At 33.7% G+C, this 20,121-nt stretch overlaps 1 protein-coding gene across 1 annotated transcript; it reads left to right on the forward strand.

The window, feature by feature from the left end:
- The first annotated feature begins 130 nt into the window (after nt 1–130).
- LOC128176465 (uncharacterized) lies at nt 131–19,982 on the forward strand. The gene is made up of 22 exons (XM_052842844.1): nt 131–327; nt 492–609; nt 737–802; nt 927–980; nt 1,320–1,374; nt 1,546–1,655; nt 3,010–3,068; nt 3,191–3,262; nt 4,202–4,354; nt 4,662–5,535; nt 9,752–9,865; nt 11,633–11,695; nt 11,871–11,960; nt 12,171–12,218; nt 13,940–14,061; nt 14,436–15,199; nt 15,391–15,438; nt 16,773–16,808; nt 17,340–17,417; nt 17,528–17,585; nt 18,282–18,918; nt 19,107–19,982. Exons 1-22 carry the CDS (start codon nt 289–291, stop codon nt 19,190–19,192), a joined length of 3,744 nt encoding a protein of 1,247 aa, XP_052698804.1. The 5' UTR covers nt 131–288; the 3' UTR covers nt 19,193–19,982.
- The last annotated feature ends 139 nt before the right edge of the window (nt 19,983–20,121 follow it).

Genomic DNA, 20,121 nt, shown 5'->3' on the forward strand with positions numbered 1-20,121 from the left:
CAACCCGCCAAAACAAGTTTTACAGATTGTATTCTGACGTAGTTTCATTTTGACCAATAAAATACATCGTTTTATTCACCGGAAAGGCTACGTCTAAATTCCAGAATCAGACGAGATTCATTGCTACACGATAGCCTTGCTTGCTAGTGATGTTTTCATTACTGTATGCTTGTAGACTGTAGCAAGTAGAATAATTGCAACACAATTCAGTGCTATTAGATGCATGTGTAAATTAAAGTCAACCTGAAGGACATTTTTTTTTTACATTTTGAAATTCGGAAAAAAGAAATGAAAATGAATTCACTTAAGAAACAAAAAGGGAAAGAGGTAAGCCTAATTTATTGTTGTTTAACATGACATTTGAGGGGAAGTTTTAACAATTTAGCCATAAAAATTTGATATGTTTATTTTTTCTTGCAAATGGAAATCATTGTAAATATCTGTTTTCTTCCTGTATCACTTTGCCTTCATAGAATTTATCTTTGCTGCAGATGCAAACATGCAACATCAAAAACAGTTCAACAGTAAAGAAGACTCAAATGGAGAAGCTAAATGTGAAAAAATGTTATTTGAACATAGAAACACTGAGGAAAGATAGACAAATGACATGTATGTGATTTTATTTATTTTCATTTGAAAGATCTCGGTGCATTATGGCTTTATCTCGGTGCATTATGGCTTTGTTTTCCAACTTTAATTGATTGTTTATTCTTGTCATATATTTATTTTGTTTTAGGGGAAGAAAGAATGGATTTTTTGATGCCAAAGATGAACATTGGAAGTCAGAAGGATTATTTTGAAGGTATTGATAGTAGATATTATTTTTATTTCAGACACAATAAACCTCTTTTTACACAAAAATCATGAGCAGCTGTAAAATCTTGTACATCAGTTGCCTCATACATGTATTATTTTGTTGTTTCTAGTAATTGAAGATGAAGACAAAGAAAATGAAAAAAAGACAATGTTACAACGGGAAGGTATAAGCTTTCATTAATGATCAATATGTGATGCAAATTGTAACCATTATTTAAGATTATTTGGTCAACATTATTGAAAATGTTGAAACAAGTTTCTGTTTTAGAAAAGTGATGTGGTTGAGATTTTTATTCCAGAAAGCTAACTAAAACAATTATATTATACGCTTGTTTATTCTTTAACTTCATTTTCTTTATAATTATTTATGACAGTTACATAAACTGCTAGCATATCAAGCATATGCAAGTACTGTAGTGAAACAATATCATCTACTAAAAACTGAATAGCAGCATAAATAAAATGTTTCTGAACTTTCATGACTTGAGATTACCTTTGGACAGAAATGCAAAGAAAGACAGAAATTACTCCTCCTAAGAAGACATCAAAGAAGAATAGGTTTGTATCTTTCAAAATTGCCTCATTTAAAGAAATTTGTCTGCACATCGTATTATGTATCAATATATCATTTCAAATTAATTTTGCTCCTGCTATGTACTAATGATGTTGTCAAATAGTAAGAAAAAAGTATATCATGTATTTTGTTTAATTGCCATGAACTTCTCTCAGTGCACCTGTGAAGAAAAAAGATAAAGAAAACCTGCCCTTAACTTCTACAGCTCTGTACCTCACCCAGACAGACCTTGTGGAGAAAACCCCTGATGTCTCCCTCATTCCAAGTAGGTCACTGACACAGAACTAGAGATTTGTCACAGTTATTTTGTTGCAGATTCTATAATTTTTAGCTCTGACACTTAATCTTCATACCCCCCCCCCCCCCCTCTTGCATGTATATCATTTTTTCCAAACATCTCTCATAGTTATTGCAGCTTTATTATGTTAAATCATTTTCAGCTTACTCTATAGGACCACTGGGCCAATTTCAACAAAACTGCATGAACACAAATTAAAATATCCTTTATATGTAAAAATGATCTTAATTGACAAAGGTCAAACCCTAATTTTCAAAGGGTAGATAATGAAATATAGGAAGAAAGTGTGTGTGCAGCTTATAAGGTCATGATTGTAATTTGAAGTTTTACAATATATATTTATATTTACTTATGCTAAAAGCTAGCTAAATGCAGTATCAACATGCAGTGTAGATTCAAGTTGGCTTAAATGGTACAATATTGTACATGTATGTCTTCTTGAAAATGTTAAAAACTTATTCATAAAACCTATAGATGATATCAGCAGTTCCTAGCAGTTTTCATCTTGAATATATTTCATGCATATTCATTTATGAAAACCATATTAGGAAATGAGCAAGCAGTTTCTGGCAGTTTCAAACGGTTTTTACCAGTTTACATCAACTCGTTTAAATTTTTAGGCCAAAATAACTGCCTTAAAACTGCAAGATAACTGGAAGGCTTAAAATTACTGCCTGGAACTGCTTATGTTCATTATGAGACATATAGGGGAATCCAATTGCTAAGGAAAGTAATGGAAGGCTAAGGAACTGCTAAAAACTGCTTAGATAGCAAAACTAATACTGCTAAGGAACTGCTTAAAAACTGCCTTCCACTTTGACATGGGTGTGTGTGTGTGTCTTAAAAATCTCTTTTTTCATAACACTAATGCAACAGAAATGAAAATACATGTATTTACAACAAAGCTCTTATATGTACAGTGTAGATTTTAAATTCTTCAAACCACTACCACAGAACCAATTGTGGGGCTCTTTATGTAGTGTATATTCATGTACTTCCCAGGACTAACAATAGGGTCAAGGAGGAACACTAAAATCAGCATAGAATCAAATAAAAAACATCTTCAAAGATCTTAGCTATTTCTCAAGATTTGTGATATAACTATGCAAGTACTGGTATCTCAATATGCATATATTAAATTAGTGGGTGTTCATTTTTATCACACTGTGTTCCACCTTCTTCCTTCCCTGTGCGGTCCCTCCTTTTGCCAAGATTGATATGAAATGTTCAGAAAGGGATACAAGATCTCACTTTAATACTGTTCCATGGGTAAGCAATGTGGCTGGCCAATAATGTGTGGATTGTATTATAATTTACACAGAGTTATCAGGAGCAAAACAGAAGAAAGATCACATGTTGAGTTCACCATTCCAAATAACAGTAAGACTTTTAATTACTATGATTATACAGATTAATTAGATTGTGAAAAAATGAATATTCTTGTCAAAAACAAAAATATATACTTATATTAAGAATAATACCTATGTTATTATATTTTTTAGGGTTCAAGACCAGGACAACTGTTAAGACAACTTACAAGCACCCCAAACTGTTCTAGAAAGGAGCAGCTTAAGGTCAGGGTTTTTAAAAAAAGAAGAAGTTAATTTCAATTTTTTAGCTCACCTGAGCCAAACGATCAAAATTAGTTTGTTGTCTGTCGTTTTAGTCTTTGTCATTGTAAACTTTTCACATTTTCATTTTCTTCTCCAGAACCACTGGGCAATTTCAACCAAACTTGGCACATAGTATACTTTCAAGTTTTTTTTTTATATATTTCAAGTTTTACATTATATATGGGGACATTGTTGTCAAAGACCAAAGTCAATCTTACTTGAGAACAATTAATAGATGCATCAATACATGTAGGATATGATATAGTATTTAATTGCCAGTTTATAACAACTGTGGAATCAGTTAAATTCGTGGGGGCCAATTTTCGTGGACTTTGACTATTTTGTTCATTCGCGGGGATGTAATTTCGTGGATGCGTCAGTTAAAGTTGCAGTAACAAAGATAACTCTTTATAAATTTGTTTCTGTTGAGAATTTAAATTCGTGGGGAGGGCTTCCCACGAATACCACAAAAATTGAGCCACCAGGAATTTTAATGATTCCACTGTAATTATTTAACTCTGTCTATCTTTCTTATTCTCTCTCTCTCATTCAAGTTAGGAGCAGTATAAATGTCTTAACTCTGCCTACTACAATATGATTAAACAAAGGTCAGGTAAAATGTTACATTTAAACTTTTCTGGAGTCAATGCCTACATAATTCAATGTATGGTAAATTTCATATTAAACTTTGCTGCAGCTAAATTGCCCTCCAGCTATTAAACTTACACCAATTTTAGGCTTATTCAGGGAGGCTTTTGATATAAGAGTTTTCTTAGTTCAAATTTTATCATGAAAGTAAAAAGTTTCTAAAGAGCTAAATATGTTGAGTATCTGGTACTGTTTAACATGTTTATACTATGCTTTCCTGGGCATTTTCTCAATCTTTCCGTTGGTTTTTAGATGGACCTGTCAGCCATTCAGCTCCCTGTACAGGAGGATGAGCTCGAGATTCATTCCTCTACTCTGGTCAACTCCCTGGAGATTGTTCCCCTGGATGACAGTATAGAGATGCCCCCTCCCATAGATACCCAGCAGATTCTACAGTTTAATCAGGTTATTTCTTTAAGTGATAGCAGCCACACTGTCAGTCAAGTGTTTAATAATTGAAAACTCTTGAGTTTTTAGTTGATTAAAATGAGCCAGTGTTAGTAGATATATCCATTTAAAAATTAAAGCTCTGAAAAGTTTAGTTTTGATGCAATTGATATTTGATTTTTTTCTTCTAAATACTGTAAGTTGTTTGAGATAGGCCATAAACCATAAAATGTTTACTGCAATCAATAAAGAACAATCTTTTAATGTTTCTTTTTTTTAGTTAAAGAAGTTACTTAAAAAATAATTGTAAGTGTATCAATTTCAGAAAACTAGAGAAAAGAAGCAAAGTTTTGTAAAGACATCTAAAGAAGGTGTGAAAAGAAAAGTTGCAAATGTTCTTACAAAACATGGGGAACTCTTTCAGTTCAAGTCCAAGGTCTCAGAAATTTTACACAAAGCTAAGGATATTGGCATTGTGAAGGAGAAAGATGTTGATGTAGATGTAGTTAGTAGAGATGAGGATTTACAGACTCCAGATGAACCACAATGTACAGAGCAAAGCAGTGAAAACAGGAAACGTAAAATAATGGCCAAAGTACCAGTTTTAGAGGGAAACATGAAGGATAATTTGGAGAAAAGAGTAATGGATATCTCTGAAATTAAATCAATTAATGAATCATCCCACAATTCAAGTTCAAGTAAGCAGAGAAGATTATCATTCAAAGATTTAAGTATTCATAAAGAATGTGAGCTACAATCAGAAAATAAAGATGAAGTGGATGATCTACCATCAGAAAATGAAGTTTTGGATAATCTGCAGTCAAAAAATAAAGATGTGGATGGTATAACTACAAATCAAATGAAAAGCAAGGTGTCAGTTGGAAAAGATGACTATAGTCAGAGACTAAAAAGAAACCAGAGTTTAAGTTCTTCTCATAAAGTAAAGCAAACTGAGGAAAGTGAGAGCATGAAAAGAAGCAGAGGATTGAATAAATCTGATGGACAGTTCAGACATTCTTCAACCTCCAAAGAAATCAGCTCATCACATGCCCGGGCACCTCTGAGACATTGGGATAGTGTGAAGAAGTCTATTGCAGAAGATGACCTTTGTTCATGGAAACACATCTTAAAAAAGAGAGCAGTAGTCAAGGAACATGTTTACCCTAAATCGAACATGGATGCTTCCAACGCACCAGTTGGTAGGTACCTTATTTTGTCACTGGAGATTTACTCTTAATATATGTTTATGTGAAAGAGATTCTCAGGTACATTTTGAAATAATCTCTATATGTTAGCTTTGATATGGAATTACTATGCTCCATTCCAAAAAGTGAAAAGGGCCAGGCTTTTTAAATGTTGCTTGGTTGATTAAGAGTTGGATGAATGATGGTTGCTGTGTTTATGACAAGTGAATGACTTCATTTGATTTTTCATTTTAAAAGTCAGTAAGTTTATTGATGTATTTTTGCACTTTTTGCACTGAGTTTGGTTTTAATTTTCAGATGACATCCTGAAGAATTTTCTAAGAGTGACATCCCCATGTGCAAACCTTCAATTCAGAGTTTTTAAGCAGTCCACTTCAACCACTACTTAACATAGAATTGTTCCATTATTTTGATTGTTGTACAGTTTTGGAAAGGTGAACGCCTTTCTCCAGTGTGTTATATGTGAACATAATTTCTTTTTTTTTAAATGGTGTTTATCATCTGCCTTTTCTTGTTGAGTGTTTATATAAAACACTCCTTCATCCAGTGCTACAATATCATGTTTTTTGTTTGTATACAGCATATTTATTTCTACATGGATCACCACCCAGAAACATTTTCTTGTTGCTTAAATGTGAAACTGCCATTGTGATATCTAAACTACCATTGTGATATCTAAACTGTTTGATCTGTGATTTATTTATATATAATCAATATTGTATTTCTTGATACATATATTGATAATTAATTTTATATACTTCATCTGTGATGTTTTGTGATCTATATAGCTTTGGTTTACATGTAAATTGTTTTGTTTAAATAAATGTTTGTTATTAATTAATAAGTCTAAATGGGTGTATGTACATGTTTATTACATATCTTGAATTTATTAATAATTTTAAAAAGATCAGAACTATGCTCATGATTTGTATGAGGTGCCGTTTTAATATATTTAAGGTATTTTCTGATATAAAAAAATAAATATTTGATATCAATAATTCACATTATTGATGTCAAAAAATAATTCTTGATATCAAAAAATGTATTTTGTGATATCAGAAAATCATTTTTTTGGTATCACAAATTCGAATTCTATATCAAAAAATGATTTTCTGATGTTTGATTTGTTGATATCAAAAAACTGAATTTTTGATATCAGAGAATCATTTTTTGATATCAACAAATCATTTGTATTTTCTGATATCAAAAAATCGTTTTTTTTGATCAGAAAATAAGACCTACATAAAATTACTATCAACTAAATGAATGCTTCCTTTGATGCAACTTTTGTAATTTGTAAGAAATTGTGTTTCAAACCTGTAGATGCCTGTTAAGAATAATAAAGTATGCCAAATTTTAAACCTGATTTCATTTTGGCAAGTTTGTCCACATATACAATGATTAGCACTGCTTTCTATGCGATTCGCTGTGAATATTGAATGGAATTCCTTAAAATGATGGTGTCGCATAATATAAAGGAATTATAACGGAGTACTGTTAGCACTTTCAATACATTAGACCAGAATTATCAAGAACACTGAATAAATTTTTACATTAAATAAATATTCAAATAAAAAACAACAAATATTAAAATGCAAATCGGACTCTGTTGTTCAGCAATTTAATTTTGGGTCAAGGAAGTATTCATTAAATGTGCAAAATTTATTCACCATTTTATTCAAATTCCTGATTTCAGAAAATATAATTCTTGATATCAAGAAATCAGTTTGAATTTCTGATATCAAAAAATCATTTTCTGATATGAAAAATTCAAATTTCTGATATCAGAAATGATTTTTTTGATATCGCAGAATCAAATTTTTGATATCGAACAATGGATTGTATTTTCTGATATCAAGAATTAGAATTTCTGATATCAAAATCATTTTCTGATATCAGATAATATCTCAAAAATATTAAAACGGTGCCCCATAGGTTTGCATATTATGCAACCAGGCAGTATGAAAAGTTACTGAAGCAGATTACTTTTGTTTAATGGTCATTAGAAATACAGTGCAATAAAATTATTACAGAGAACTGGTAGTGTTATATTCAGTGTCAATTTATTGTTTGTAATTAAAACATTAGAACAGAGTAGGGGGAGCTACATAAGCTATACCGATCAGTGGCGTAGCTAGAACTAGAATGAAGTATAGGCACCAAATACAGCGAGGGGTCTGGGGGCCGCTCAAGGCCCCCAGCATGTCAAGGGCAGCGCCCTGGTGGGGGGTTCAGGGGGGGCGAAGCCCCCTGACGGAAAACGGATTTCGTGTTTTAGATATCAGCCAGAAACAAATTTAAGGCACTTTTTGTAGGTTAAATTTTGTGGGGTTTTTACGATTTTTTTCGTAGTAAAAAGCAAAAACATTTTTAATATAATTCAATTTGTTTACACCAGCAGTCCTTTTTAAGCATAATCAAAGTGAATTATAGAAAAATCATACTCAAGCTATAAATTTATGTGTCTCCATAGTTTACTTTACTATTAAAGGAAAAATATTAAGACTTTGTAATTGAATGTCACTGGGTTTTTGAAAATTTCTGTTTAATATTATAGCCTTTATCCGTAGTTTAATTATTTAAAACGAATAACTAAAAAATTTCCCAATTTCAACTAAACAATTCCACAATGATCATTGTACTTATTTTGTTTTTAAATTTTAAAAAATGGGGGGGGAGAGATTTTTTTATTTATTTATTTTCTTTATAAACAAGACTGAAGTTTGTTTAATTTGACTTACCTGCTGGGAAATGTAAACAAATGTGCATCGCCCCATTTTGAACTCAAAATCGCTTGTTTCACTGAATCATCCATTGTCATAGTGATTGATTTGGCAATATCAGGATAAGGAGGATTATGCAGATTATTGCAAGTCTCAGAACACGTCATACAGCCCTGGATGAAGTTGGACATGTAATTGCCTTATTGATAAATATTTACATTATCCAGTGTCTTTGCCTGTGATAACACTACGTATCGATTTTGTACTATATAACTCATAATACAAACGACGCCAAATCGAGGCGCCAGCGGGGTTTGTTTATTTATATTTAAATATTTAATCGTACGATGGCCTAAGATTATATAAATATAAGTAATAAGGAATCATTCTTTGAATATTATGAGGTGATAATTTCGGTCGGGGCGTGATCAAATCTATCATAAAGCCCTTCGGGCTTTATTGGATTTGATCACGCCCCGACCAAAATTATCACCTCATAATACTCAAAGAATGATTCCTTATTCCTTATTTATATTCATATCTATTAGCCAATGACTATACAGCTACTGATGAGTAGACCCCGCCCTCATCCAGTCAGAGTTTGTCATGAACTGCCCCAAGTACAAGCTCTTGTTTAACGGTTCTACTACAGGTCCTCGCCAAACTTGCATGGATGGTTCATCTTATGTAATTGACAAGCTTGATTGCTGAATCTGAGCCATAGGTTTTGCATGCTGGAGGAGGTTCAGTTTTACAGAGGACCTTGACCTTTGATGACTAAATTATCCATGTTATCCATGTGCTTATCTAGAGAGGGGTGATCGAGTTGGTTTTTGTGTTATTTTGGGGGGGGGGGGGAATTTAAACTTATTGGATGCACATTGTAGATTTTACCGATAATATGGCTTGGAGACTTTGTAGATTTTTAAGACACAACACAATATGTAAATGTGGATACAATGTATTACGAAACCAGGGAAATCCAATTCCAATATTTTTCTGAAAAATTTTGGCCCTTTTTAATTAAGAATATTGTTTATATTAAAGACATAGGAATAGATGTGCATATTTGCAGAAAGTTTTGATCTGAGGATTTTCTGCAAGTTATGACTTTATTGAATTCAAATTATTTTGTGTATTTAGTGCATACCCTGCATTATGTGTAGGATTGTCAAGTAATGGCAGAGCATGGGGTACATGAGATTGCTTATTTTTTCTTTTATTCATTTTAAATAATTATGAAATAGTTGTTTTATTAATAATCCATTCATTTTTCTCATAAATAGATTTAGCTTAATATGATTCTAAACTAATTATATTGTGTAAGCTTTAATTCATTCTTGTACGTTATTATGGCTAGTTATCTAATTGGTTTTATTAACAATATATTTGAATAATATAATTCAGATATTTAGTAAGAAATTGGTTGATTCTTACTAAAATGAAATTTTTGCATTTATAATTATGTGTTTGAATTTGGCGCCAAGCGACTTTCCGGGAGGATTACGTCCCTTGGCAGAGTTGGAAACGACAATGGCGGTCGCAGATACTTGATAGCGTTAGCGCTCTTTGTGAAATGGGCGTCCATAGTGATCCGACAGGTTAGTAAAATATGACGATATTTTAGGAATATTTGCTGCATATTTTGAGAGATTTGCTAGCAAATTTATGAACACCAATGAAAAGCAACCAAAAGACAGGTTTCAACCTGCTCAACTCTAATTTTCTCTGTCATGTTATTGTTTATTGTAATTTCAATATGACAGCAATTTGTCGGAGTCAGCTTGTTATTGTATTCAACATTTAGACTCTGTAAGAGAACAACATGCTCGAGAATGTTGACCTCATTCAAATAAAATTAATATATGAGACTATAAAATTAATTTACTAAGTGGTACGACATTTTTCTCTCTATTCGAGTGGGCCGTTGAGTCGATTCTCAGTTATCTCTCTATCCCTGCGTCACAAAATATTGTTAATTCTGTGTTGTTTTCAAGAACTGCTAATCTTGATAAATTCAATGAAGACAAACTCCAGAGTTTCATTTATAACAAGTATATTCTGTGGTAAAAGTACATCCAAATTATGCTTTTCTCTCTCTCCAAAAACTCATCTGTTCGTAAACCCCCTCACATGTACACTTTCTCCCTTTTATATTGTGCCCAGAAATCTAACACTATTAGAGCATCAGGATACTAGTTAGGACAGCAGGCTCTGATATTAGAGCCTGCTACACCTTAGGGCATTGAGGCACCTGTTGGGGCATCAGACTCCGGTATGAGGGCCTGCTGCATTATCAGGGCTCCATGGATAGCACTCAAATACAAAAGAAGTTAACTTAAATAGTATTATAGAACAAACAATGCTACATTGGGCCTAAAAAAAAAAATAGGGTGTTTAGGGTAACATTGATGAAAAAATTAGGTAGGTGGGGATTTTTTTTAATTTTATCTATTTTTTTTGCCTGAATCCTAAGAATGTTTGTTTGTTTCATATTTAAAAACATATTTTTTATTGGAAATAAGATAAAATTCACAGTCGGATAAAATCAGGCATCTAAAAATGGTAGAAATAGATAGCGACATAATACTGAAAGTCCAAGGTCTTGTTAAAATGGCTCTATTTATAAATCTTTTTTTTGTCAAATTCAGCTTATTTGGCAAATCATATTAAGAATTTTTGTAAGTAGGAAATTTGTAATAACAAAAAAAACAAAACAAACAAAGAAACTTCATCAGAACCTATGGGTTTTTACTCTGTTACACTGCTCTCGACGTAGTGTAACAAATAGAAAACATGGGTTCTGACAAAGACAAATTTAAAAAAATGATTAAAACCTTGTTGGTCTCTATTAAATTATTCATATTCGCTAGCCAAGGTTTTTCGGTACACCTTTTGGTTAGCAAAGATGCAAGTTATTATGACAGATCACTAGCTGTCTGTTACAGTATAAACGACTAAAATATAGACAACAAGTTTGAGGAAAACAAAAATTTGAAATAAGTGTGTTATTCCTCTTTAAATCTTTGTCTTGAAAATCATGCATTATATACTAGTACTATATTTACATTAAAGTTTAGCCCTTGGTTAACTCCTTTTTGATTTGTGATAAATTCACTCAGCACCTGCTTCTGTTGACAATTTGATAAGTGCAAATTGAACTGAGATAGAGAGAATGTGAATACCAACACTTATATTTACAATCACCATCAATTATAAAAAAAAATTTTTTTTTGCATTTAATATACCGGTAAGCCAAATATAATGGCATTTAAATGATTTTCATCGCATATCTTATTTTGATAGAATCAATGTAGTATGCTTTTGCAATCTGAGTGAAGAGTTAACAATGTGATGTTTTAAAATAGGTCCGTCCAATATGGCCAACAATGCAAAGAGTTTGAGAGGACAGCTGGGGCTAAGGAGCAGCGGTAAGTCTAAAAAAAATTGACACATTTTACATTATATAAATTTTACATAATTAAAAATCTTACACCACCCTTATTATGAACAAAACTACAATATACACAGGAAAGTATATTTTTATTTAACCAGGTAGAAGGATATCAAGGAGTTGGTATATAGAATTGTTTTTCTTTATTGTAGCCCTGGCTCCCACATCCAGTAAACTGACCACCCAATATATGGTAATGGACCACATGAAAAATCACTACAGCAAAATCACTAATGCAAAGCGTAAGTACACATGTACCAAATATCTAGAAACAATCTAATTTTGAAGCCTTAAATTATATAAAATAACATGTTAATCTCAGATTTTGCTGCTATATATTCTCCTTGCTTTAATTAAATTTTAGCTAAGAAGAACATTATCAGCATGACATAAAATTAAAAATCTGCATTAAAAGGCATACTAGTGTTTACTTATATTTGTTCAATTTTCAGCGGCAATCGACAACAGAGCCCCTCGAAGTATTTCCTCAAGTCAGAAAGGTGAGAGGACCGATTTCTAGAATTAAGTTATAGCGAGCGCAGCTCGCCGGCGCACAGCGCCGGCGCGAAGCGAGCTCTACCGGCAAGGCGTGTGTGAATAGAAAATTCGGACTAGTTGCACATTCATTCAACGGATTTTTTTGGCGTCAGTAAATCGGACCAGTAATGCATCGTTTTAATCGTCCCAGTAGTTCCCTGTAATCATGGCAATTTTTATCACTTCACACTCTCACGAGAATCAGCAAGACAAAACAATAACGATGTAAGCGACATACAGTCAATGTTACCTCTAAAGTTCACCTCAGTACACTTTCAATCAAAAATAATCGTGTGACGTCACAAACGTTTACACATTGATCCGATATATTTTTTCGGAGTCAGTAAATTTTGACCCACAATTCATAGTACCAATGGTTTCCAACCTCACGTTCCAACATCACGTTCTCCCGAGAATCAAAGTAAAACCTTTTAAAAGCTTATAAGATGTGTAATTTTAAGAACATTATGCTTTTTAAGTAAATAAAACAGTATACTTCGCATACTTTTATTTCTCAGGGGAGTTTTAAAGAGTAAGACGACACTTAACCAACGTCAGCTTTGACGTCACAATAAGCACTGATAAGGGGAAATTACTCTAATTGAAGTTATTGTAAATCTGCCGAAATGACCAAAATCCTCTTAAAATCTTGCAAAGGCTAAGATAAAGAACAGCTGACGAATAAGGACATTTCTTCAGATACAGGAAACAGTTGTAAATTGCACTAATTTGGATGAATGCTCACAAATATTTTATTCACTATAATTACGGTAATTTCCTGAAACGTAACGTTATACGTAGCCGCGCCTTTTTTTAAAGGGGGTGGGCGGGTGGATGGCAGCCTCATCCAAAAAATCTTTGCAAGCAAAAAGAAAAATAAATCATGAAAATTCTAATCCTTCAGCTCTTTAGCAGTTCAATGGTTTCTTTATTTTCACTTCCATTTATTACATGCGGGGGGGGGGGGGGGGGGGGGGGGGGGGGGGGGGCAACACCATGTTCTTTTAACATGATAAGCAAATATTTTTAAGCGTAAATTAAAAATAAAATTAAACATTAATTATTCTTTTAAGTGGAGGGGCAAATCCATGGTAAGTCGATTTTCTATGTATAAATTGACAAAAATGAAAAAAAATTTAGCATGGGGGGAGCTCTATGATGAGTCAAGTTTTATATGTAAGTTTAAGAAAAAATGTCTACTGCAAAAAAAAAGGGGGAAATCAATCAATCAATCATAATCACAATCACTTTAAAAGAGGAGATGCAGTGCAATGAATATTTATATATTAAAATCTTTATTATTTAACAACATTGTATCTGAGATTAAACTATTGTTCTACATATAAATAAATAAATTATAACAAATCTTATAAACTATGAATAATGAAAATTTACTGAAAAATAGGTATGTTTTATTTTTTGGCATTCAAATTTCACGTTGTTAATTTTATTTTATTAATTTATTATAATTCATTGTTTGATCACATGCTGTGCTCGCCCCAACGGTCGCACCGTAAAACATATTATCTATTTGATAAAATTTAATTTCCTTTGTTATTGACTTAAAAAATGATTGAATTTGTGAATTTCAATGTATATTTTTCATCAAAGACTATCAGATAGTTGGGTTTATTTCTATTCAATGATTGGGTAGATCTGTGTTCAAATAGAATTTTTGTTCCAGTACGAGACAGAGACACAAGAGAGGGGAAGCGTCCTGTGTCGGCCATGTCTGTCAACTATCCAGTACGTCCATACTCTGCCATGACAGGCCATGATGATGACATCTATGATGAAGATCAGTGGGTAAGTAACATGTCTGGAACCACTTATACTGTGGAAACATTAGATTTCGTGGTGGCTCAATTTTCGTGGAATTCGTGGGTACCTCTCATCTACGAATAAACATCCTCCACGAATTAATGAATGAGGGTAAAAAAGTCATATTTCCTCTGTATGTTTAAGAGAATACACGAAATTGCGTCCCCACAATCCTGTAAAATTAAAGCAATCCACGAAAATTGGCCCCCACGAAATTTAATGATTCCACAGTATACATGTAGCTCAACTTAATAGTTTACCAACAAAACTATTGTCTACCTTTTGTAATTCCATTGTTACACTGTTAATTAATGTGATTATAAGTGGAAACACTTAGACCAATTTAATCTATCTTTTAGGGAGATGTTGATCCTGAAGATGAGGTTGAGAGACAAGTAAGGGAGATAATGCGAAAGAAGCTCAACACCAATACAAATCAGATTCATAGGACAAATGTTGCTCATGGAGGCACCTCTCAGTCCCCGTACTACTCGGCCAGAATGGGTCAGACTACTCACCACCGCCCAGCATCTGCCCGGTCATCTGCCCGCTCAGTTCACTCAGCCAGGTACAACATGGATAGAACCGCCATGCCCACAAAAACAGTCACCCAGAAGACTTACGATGGAGATGTCATTGAGAAACATAATCATGTCTTTACCCAGCCTGAGAAACCATTCACCCCTCGTGTCCTGAAATCAAACCGTGTGTCTCGCATTGCACAGAGCAAATACTACACTGCTCCTCCACAAAAAAGGGAAACCGATGAAAGCACCAATGCCAAGGAGGCCACATCACCCAAACCAAAGCCGAGAGCCAAGCCACGCATGAATGCTGGGATGGACAAGTCTGGAGAAATGACAGACACCTTGATGTTTGAGTCACTACAGAGTAGGGACTTCTCCAAGTACAGTGATGATCGAGAACAAGTTGTCCCCAGACTGGACATTTCTTTGGACAAGGACAATATGAACTGGATCAAAGAACAAGCCATGAAGGCAGAGATCCGAGCCAAGAGCGGAGGAATGTCACGTATCAGTGAGGACCAGATGCTGGATTCCAATGACCTTGAACAAACAGGCAATGTGACCTTGACAGGAGGTTCACTCAACAAAACCACAAGGTATTATCCTATGATGATCCTATGAGAGACACATTATACCTTTAGATATATTGTGAACTTTTTGCCAAAAAAAATAAATATCGATTTTTTTGTAGCCTTGCTGAATTTTGATACATGTATGTCTTTTTATCTGAGTAATGAGTATTAATTATCATCTACATATATATAAGTTTGACTTTATATTTTGACAGGTCTTTTGGAACTAAAACTTTTAACAACAGCCAGAGACTGAGTACAGAGTGAGTAGACATGTTCCATTATATCTCTCTAAATATTTATCTAATATAACACCATTTCTTCCTCTGTTATCTAACGTGATGGTAGTTGATTGCACTGATCCCTGTACATTCCTTGCACTGTCGACTAGTTCTTGTATCTGTAAACTGCTTCCCAACACATGAAACCTCCAACCTCTGCTTGCCTGATGTATTTTTTATTTTAGCAGCAAAGAAAAGTCAAATGTAACTAGAACTTAAAGAATTTAAAGTTAAATCCCCATTCTTGCATGACATAGATATTAAATACCCCTACAGGAATGATGATGACTTTAGTATGGAGAAAAATGAATGATTTAAATTTGTATGACACCAATAGACCATGTGATGCTCCCACTGAAATCGATGATGTACCCACCTTGTGTATTCTCCACATCTTATATAGAACTTACAATCTGACCGGCATGCTTTACACACCACTAATTTAAACACATTTCAGTACTCCATACATATATCTCAAACCAAATCTTAGTGTACAGTTTAATATATAATAAAAAATCTGCTAAATATCCTAATATCTATAAAATGAAAATGGACCATGTTCAGAATTAAGCCGTTTCGATAGAGATGATAAATTAACATAGCGGAAACAATATTATTGTTGGCCTCTCATTGAGCACCTTAAAGATGTACATTTTTTTCCAGTATACGACGTCGTCGGAAACACTCACCTGTCCAATGAAGAGTTCCGAGCGTGTCATGTGACTGTTGAAGCATGGCATGCTGTAGTAAGAGCATCTGACATTTGTGAAATAAAACAAAGTTAATGAAAGACTGTGATTTTTTTTTGAGACTCTAGTCATGACTATGACTCTCTCCAGTCACCATAATTGTGTTAACTGTTATTTTATAGCTAGCTTAGTGTTAGAGCTGGACCCACTCAGAAATGTTTCTTGTTAAAGATAGCAAAGTTTATTTTGTGTATATAACTAACATGCATTTCCTCTAACAGCTTCTGTTGATTTTATATAGATTTATGATCAAATGTCAATTTTCTCTATGGAGAGTGTTTCTGTTAAAGTGTGTAGTTACCTAGCAAAGGAGAACGTGTTTGCATTTAAAATGAAGGATATAAGTAGTTCCTTCTCATTGTCAGATGTGTTGTAAAACTTCAGAGGTGTAATAAAATCAGACTCGTTCATTTGTGTTGTATTTCTTTATTCCAATGTTTCAGATAACAGCATTACTTGGAGTTTGTTGATATTGACTAACAAAGAGACATTCCCCCTCTACTATGTGTTGTCTCACTATTTCTTGCCTTTTTTCGCACCAACTATTTTGCCTTTCTAATCTTTCAGCTTTAACAATCTCAAGAAACCAGTCAAAGGAGAGAGGTAAATAAGTGGATGTGATTGATATGTATATATATCATGTATTTATTACACCTTGAAAACACACACACTGTTTGCACTCCATTTCTTTCTATCATTACATACATGTATATCTCAATAATTTTTACTTGACGTGTTAAGTTTTGTTATGAAGCCTGTGTTCAAAATTGTAAATTTTTATTTTTCATTTTTGCGAATGAAAACTCACTGCTTCTGTTTGACACTTACACAGCTTTATTTTAAAGATAATGCTTCCTTATATTTTGATTCCCAATCAAAATTACTGGTAATATAAAGGGAATGCTTTGAATGAATATTGATTTTGGGGAAAATGTGTGTGTTTGAACAAACCTTTTGTTTATTAACTATCATAGTTCTTAGTCTATATGACTTTTTTTTTCTAATTCATATTCCAGAAATAGAGCATAAGAAAAAGCCTTGAAAAATCAATGGTTAAAATATCATATTCAGTTTGATTTGTTTAAAAGTTGTTGTTTATTATATTGTATAAACTTGACCTTTTTCTGCTGACAGGGAGGAAGAGTTACAGTATGTGGAGTTTATTAAGGAGGTCACAGACGACGTCCTGAACCGAGGCGTGTTCACCGACAGGTAATTAGTCCGTAGGCTGATGGATCATACTCATCCCTCTTTATTTTTTCAAAGAATGTTTTGTATGGAGACAGTTTAAAAAAACAATTTATTTTTACATTGTTTTGCAGAGTACTGAAACAAGTATTTGAGTCTCACATTGCCAAGAAAAAAGGAAAACTTAATGAGGTTAGTAATGAATGCATTGAATCACAGATGGTTTAATGATTAGTCATTCCTGTCTCCAATGGCTGTGAAAAATCTGAGTGACAATTTTAGAGGGCAATGTTAACATTCATTGGTTAAGACTTCCAACTCATTTTGATGCATCCATATGGTACATGATCTTGAGATGTAAAAATTCACTTTGAGTTTAAGTGTTTGTATTTTAGAGTAAACTGGTTTAATGAGATGAAAGTTCATTCTGATCTTGTACTTAGTCACTCTGATGTGGACTGAAACATTTAGTGCTTTTATATCTGTCCTGAACCATTGACTGTCCACTATGACATCGACCCATGAACCTTTAAACTACTGAGCCAGGTACCCTGGGGTGTGCATTGACTATGAACTACATGTTATGATATACTGTATACACGGTCTTTTCGCCCCCGTTATTTTCACCCTTCTACACTTGCAAAAGGTATTGCCAGGTCTCAAATTTGCCCGAACTAAGTTGTGTTAAAAGTCAGATAATTTGAGACAATGGAATTTGTCCAGTCTTAAATTCGCCTACTGACAATAATGGCAAAAATAAAACGGGGGCAAATATTTCCCTGTATTCAGTATCTTTACTTAGCATAGTACATGTACTGTACAGTTCCTGTTTATAGTTTGCATATGTGTTAAGGAAGAAATACAGTAAATTGTGTTGCATTATTGTAGGAAAAGATGCGCTCCATGCTGAGTCAGGTTCGTCAGGATTTGGACATCAAAGATGAATCGGAGAGTGCTGATTTCTCCCCACTAGACACCACTTCGTCCCTGGGGTCACGCCTTCACACCAGGTACAGCCGTGGGAGAACTGGGGAGCAGACTTTTGGATCCACCATGGACTCCCAAAACACCTACAACTTCAAAGACACTTCGTCAGGGGACATGTTCAGCACAATTCACTCAGAGAAAGAGAGTGATGACCTGTCTGCCACACAGGCCCTGAAGAGCTACCAGCTAGATCTCACTAGACATGTCGAAAACGAGGAGGGTGATGAAAGTCCAGGAGAGATCGCTGAGTCGGAGAATGAAATGGAGAAGACTGACCATGTTATTGAAGCAGACAACAAATCAGTGAAATCCAGCAAGTCGGCTAAATCTTCCAAGTCTGTCCATAGTGCCCATGTCGCTGATGACAGGTCGGTGAAGTCAGGGAAGTCATCGGGACATCGCAGTGTGACTTCATCCACACATCATCAGGACTCACTCTCGGTAAAGTCTGGGAAATCCCAAACCAGTCAGAGGAGTGGAGGATTCAAACCATCCGCCAAACCCCGGGCTACCGCTCAGAACAACCAGGATGGGGCAGGTTAGTCCAATATCTAATCTATTTGTAAAAAGTACAGAATTTAACCCTTACTTCTTCTCTATTTTTCCCAGTTGATTAACTTTTAAGGCAGTATATATTAGATACAATACTTAGATTGATATGATGTTATACTGGTAGATATATATTACATTCTAGTCATTTTACAATTTTATGTGCGTATTTTGTAGAATCCTCGGAGGATCAGTCGACTCAACAAGGTTATGAAGATGAAGAGGATGGAGAGTATGAGGAATCTGATGAGGAGAACTTTTAAATTGTACATACATATACAAGACAGGAATAAAACTCTCACCAACAAAAATAAGGGTTTAAATGTTTTACATGTAAAAATTTCTATAGTTTTTTACTTAGAAGAGAGATTTAGATGTTTGTTGGTTTTTAAACCAAGAGCATACTAGTTTAGACCAATTAGCCGGAGCCTCTGGGAGCTTTGTGTTTCTGTGTTGCTGCAGTAGTGGTATAGGAGGTTATTGTACATTTCTCTAACATCACTGTATTAAGATATTAGATAATGTGACACAGGGTGGCTTTGTCTGTGATAATTCTTGTGTATTTCTTTGTCATCATTGTAACATGCTAATCATTGTAACATGCTTCACTGTCTGGTTCACAGTCATCTCCAATAAGAATTGGATCTTTTTCTTTTTTATTCAAAGAAAAATAGCAAAAGAAATAGATGCATTTGTATCTTCTTTTTAATCTTGTGCAATGTTTTACAGTAAGATAAAAATGTCTCATTTTAAAAGGAAATTTTTGATGCAGACACAAACAGGATTTGTTATGCAAGTTCATTAATAATCCTATTAGCGTATTTAAGTTTACATTTTAATCCTGTTTAATTATTCATGCATTTTGTTTACCTCTTGTTGTACTTGTGATAAGAAAAATTTGAACAGTCCATCCATTATTTTTATCTTGCATGTAGGAAGTATTTTTTTACTTTTTAGGGTTTTTTTTTATTTCAACACACCGTCCATTGTATACATGTTGTGAGTGTACATTCATGTCATCACAATGAATTTAATAAAGCTCAGTCCAATACACGGCTGTTTCCTGTTGTTATTACAATGTCCTGTTCCCGTTGATTGTATTTGTAATGATCAGTTTAGATATTTATCTGGTGGCAATGACCAAAAAGTGATAGCAGATCTATTCAAAAGCAGCTGAACCCAATAGAAATGG

Source organism: Crassostrea angulata, chromosome 3, assembly GCF_025612915.1.
Source record: "Crassostrea angulata isolate pt1a10 chromosome 3, ASM2561291v2, whole genome shotgun sequence".
Taxonomy (NCBI): Eukaryota; Metazoa; Mollusca; class Bivalvia; order Ostreida; family Ostreidae; genus Magallana; species Magallana angulata.

What these genes read in the sequence shown, in the direction of transcription:
- LOC128176465 (XM_052842844.1), top strand. Translation starts at nt 289, where the DNA reads ATGAAAATGAATTCACTTAAGAAACAAAAAGGGAAAGAG. An exon ending in GCTGGGGCTAAGGAGCAGCG is followed by an intron (nt 11,696 to 11,870) that starts GTAAGTCTAAAA and finishes TCTTTATTGTAG; the next exon opens with CCCTGGCTCCCACATCCAGT. An exon ending in TCACTCAACAAAACCACAAG is followed by an intron (nt 15,200 to 15,390) that starts GTATTATCCTAT and finishes ATATTTTGACAG; the next exon opens with GTCTTTTGGAACTAAAACTT.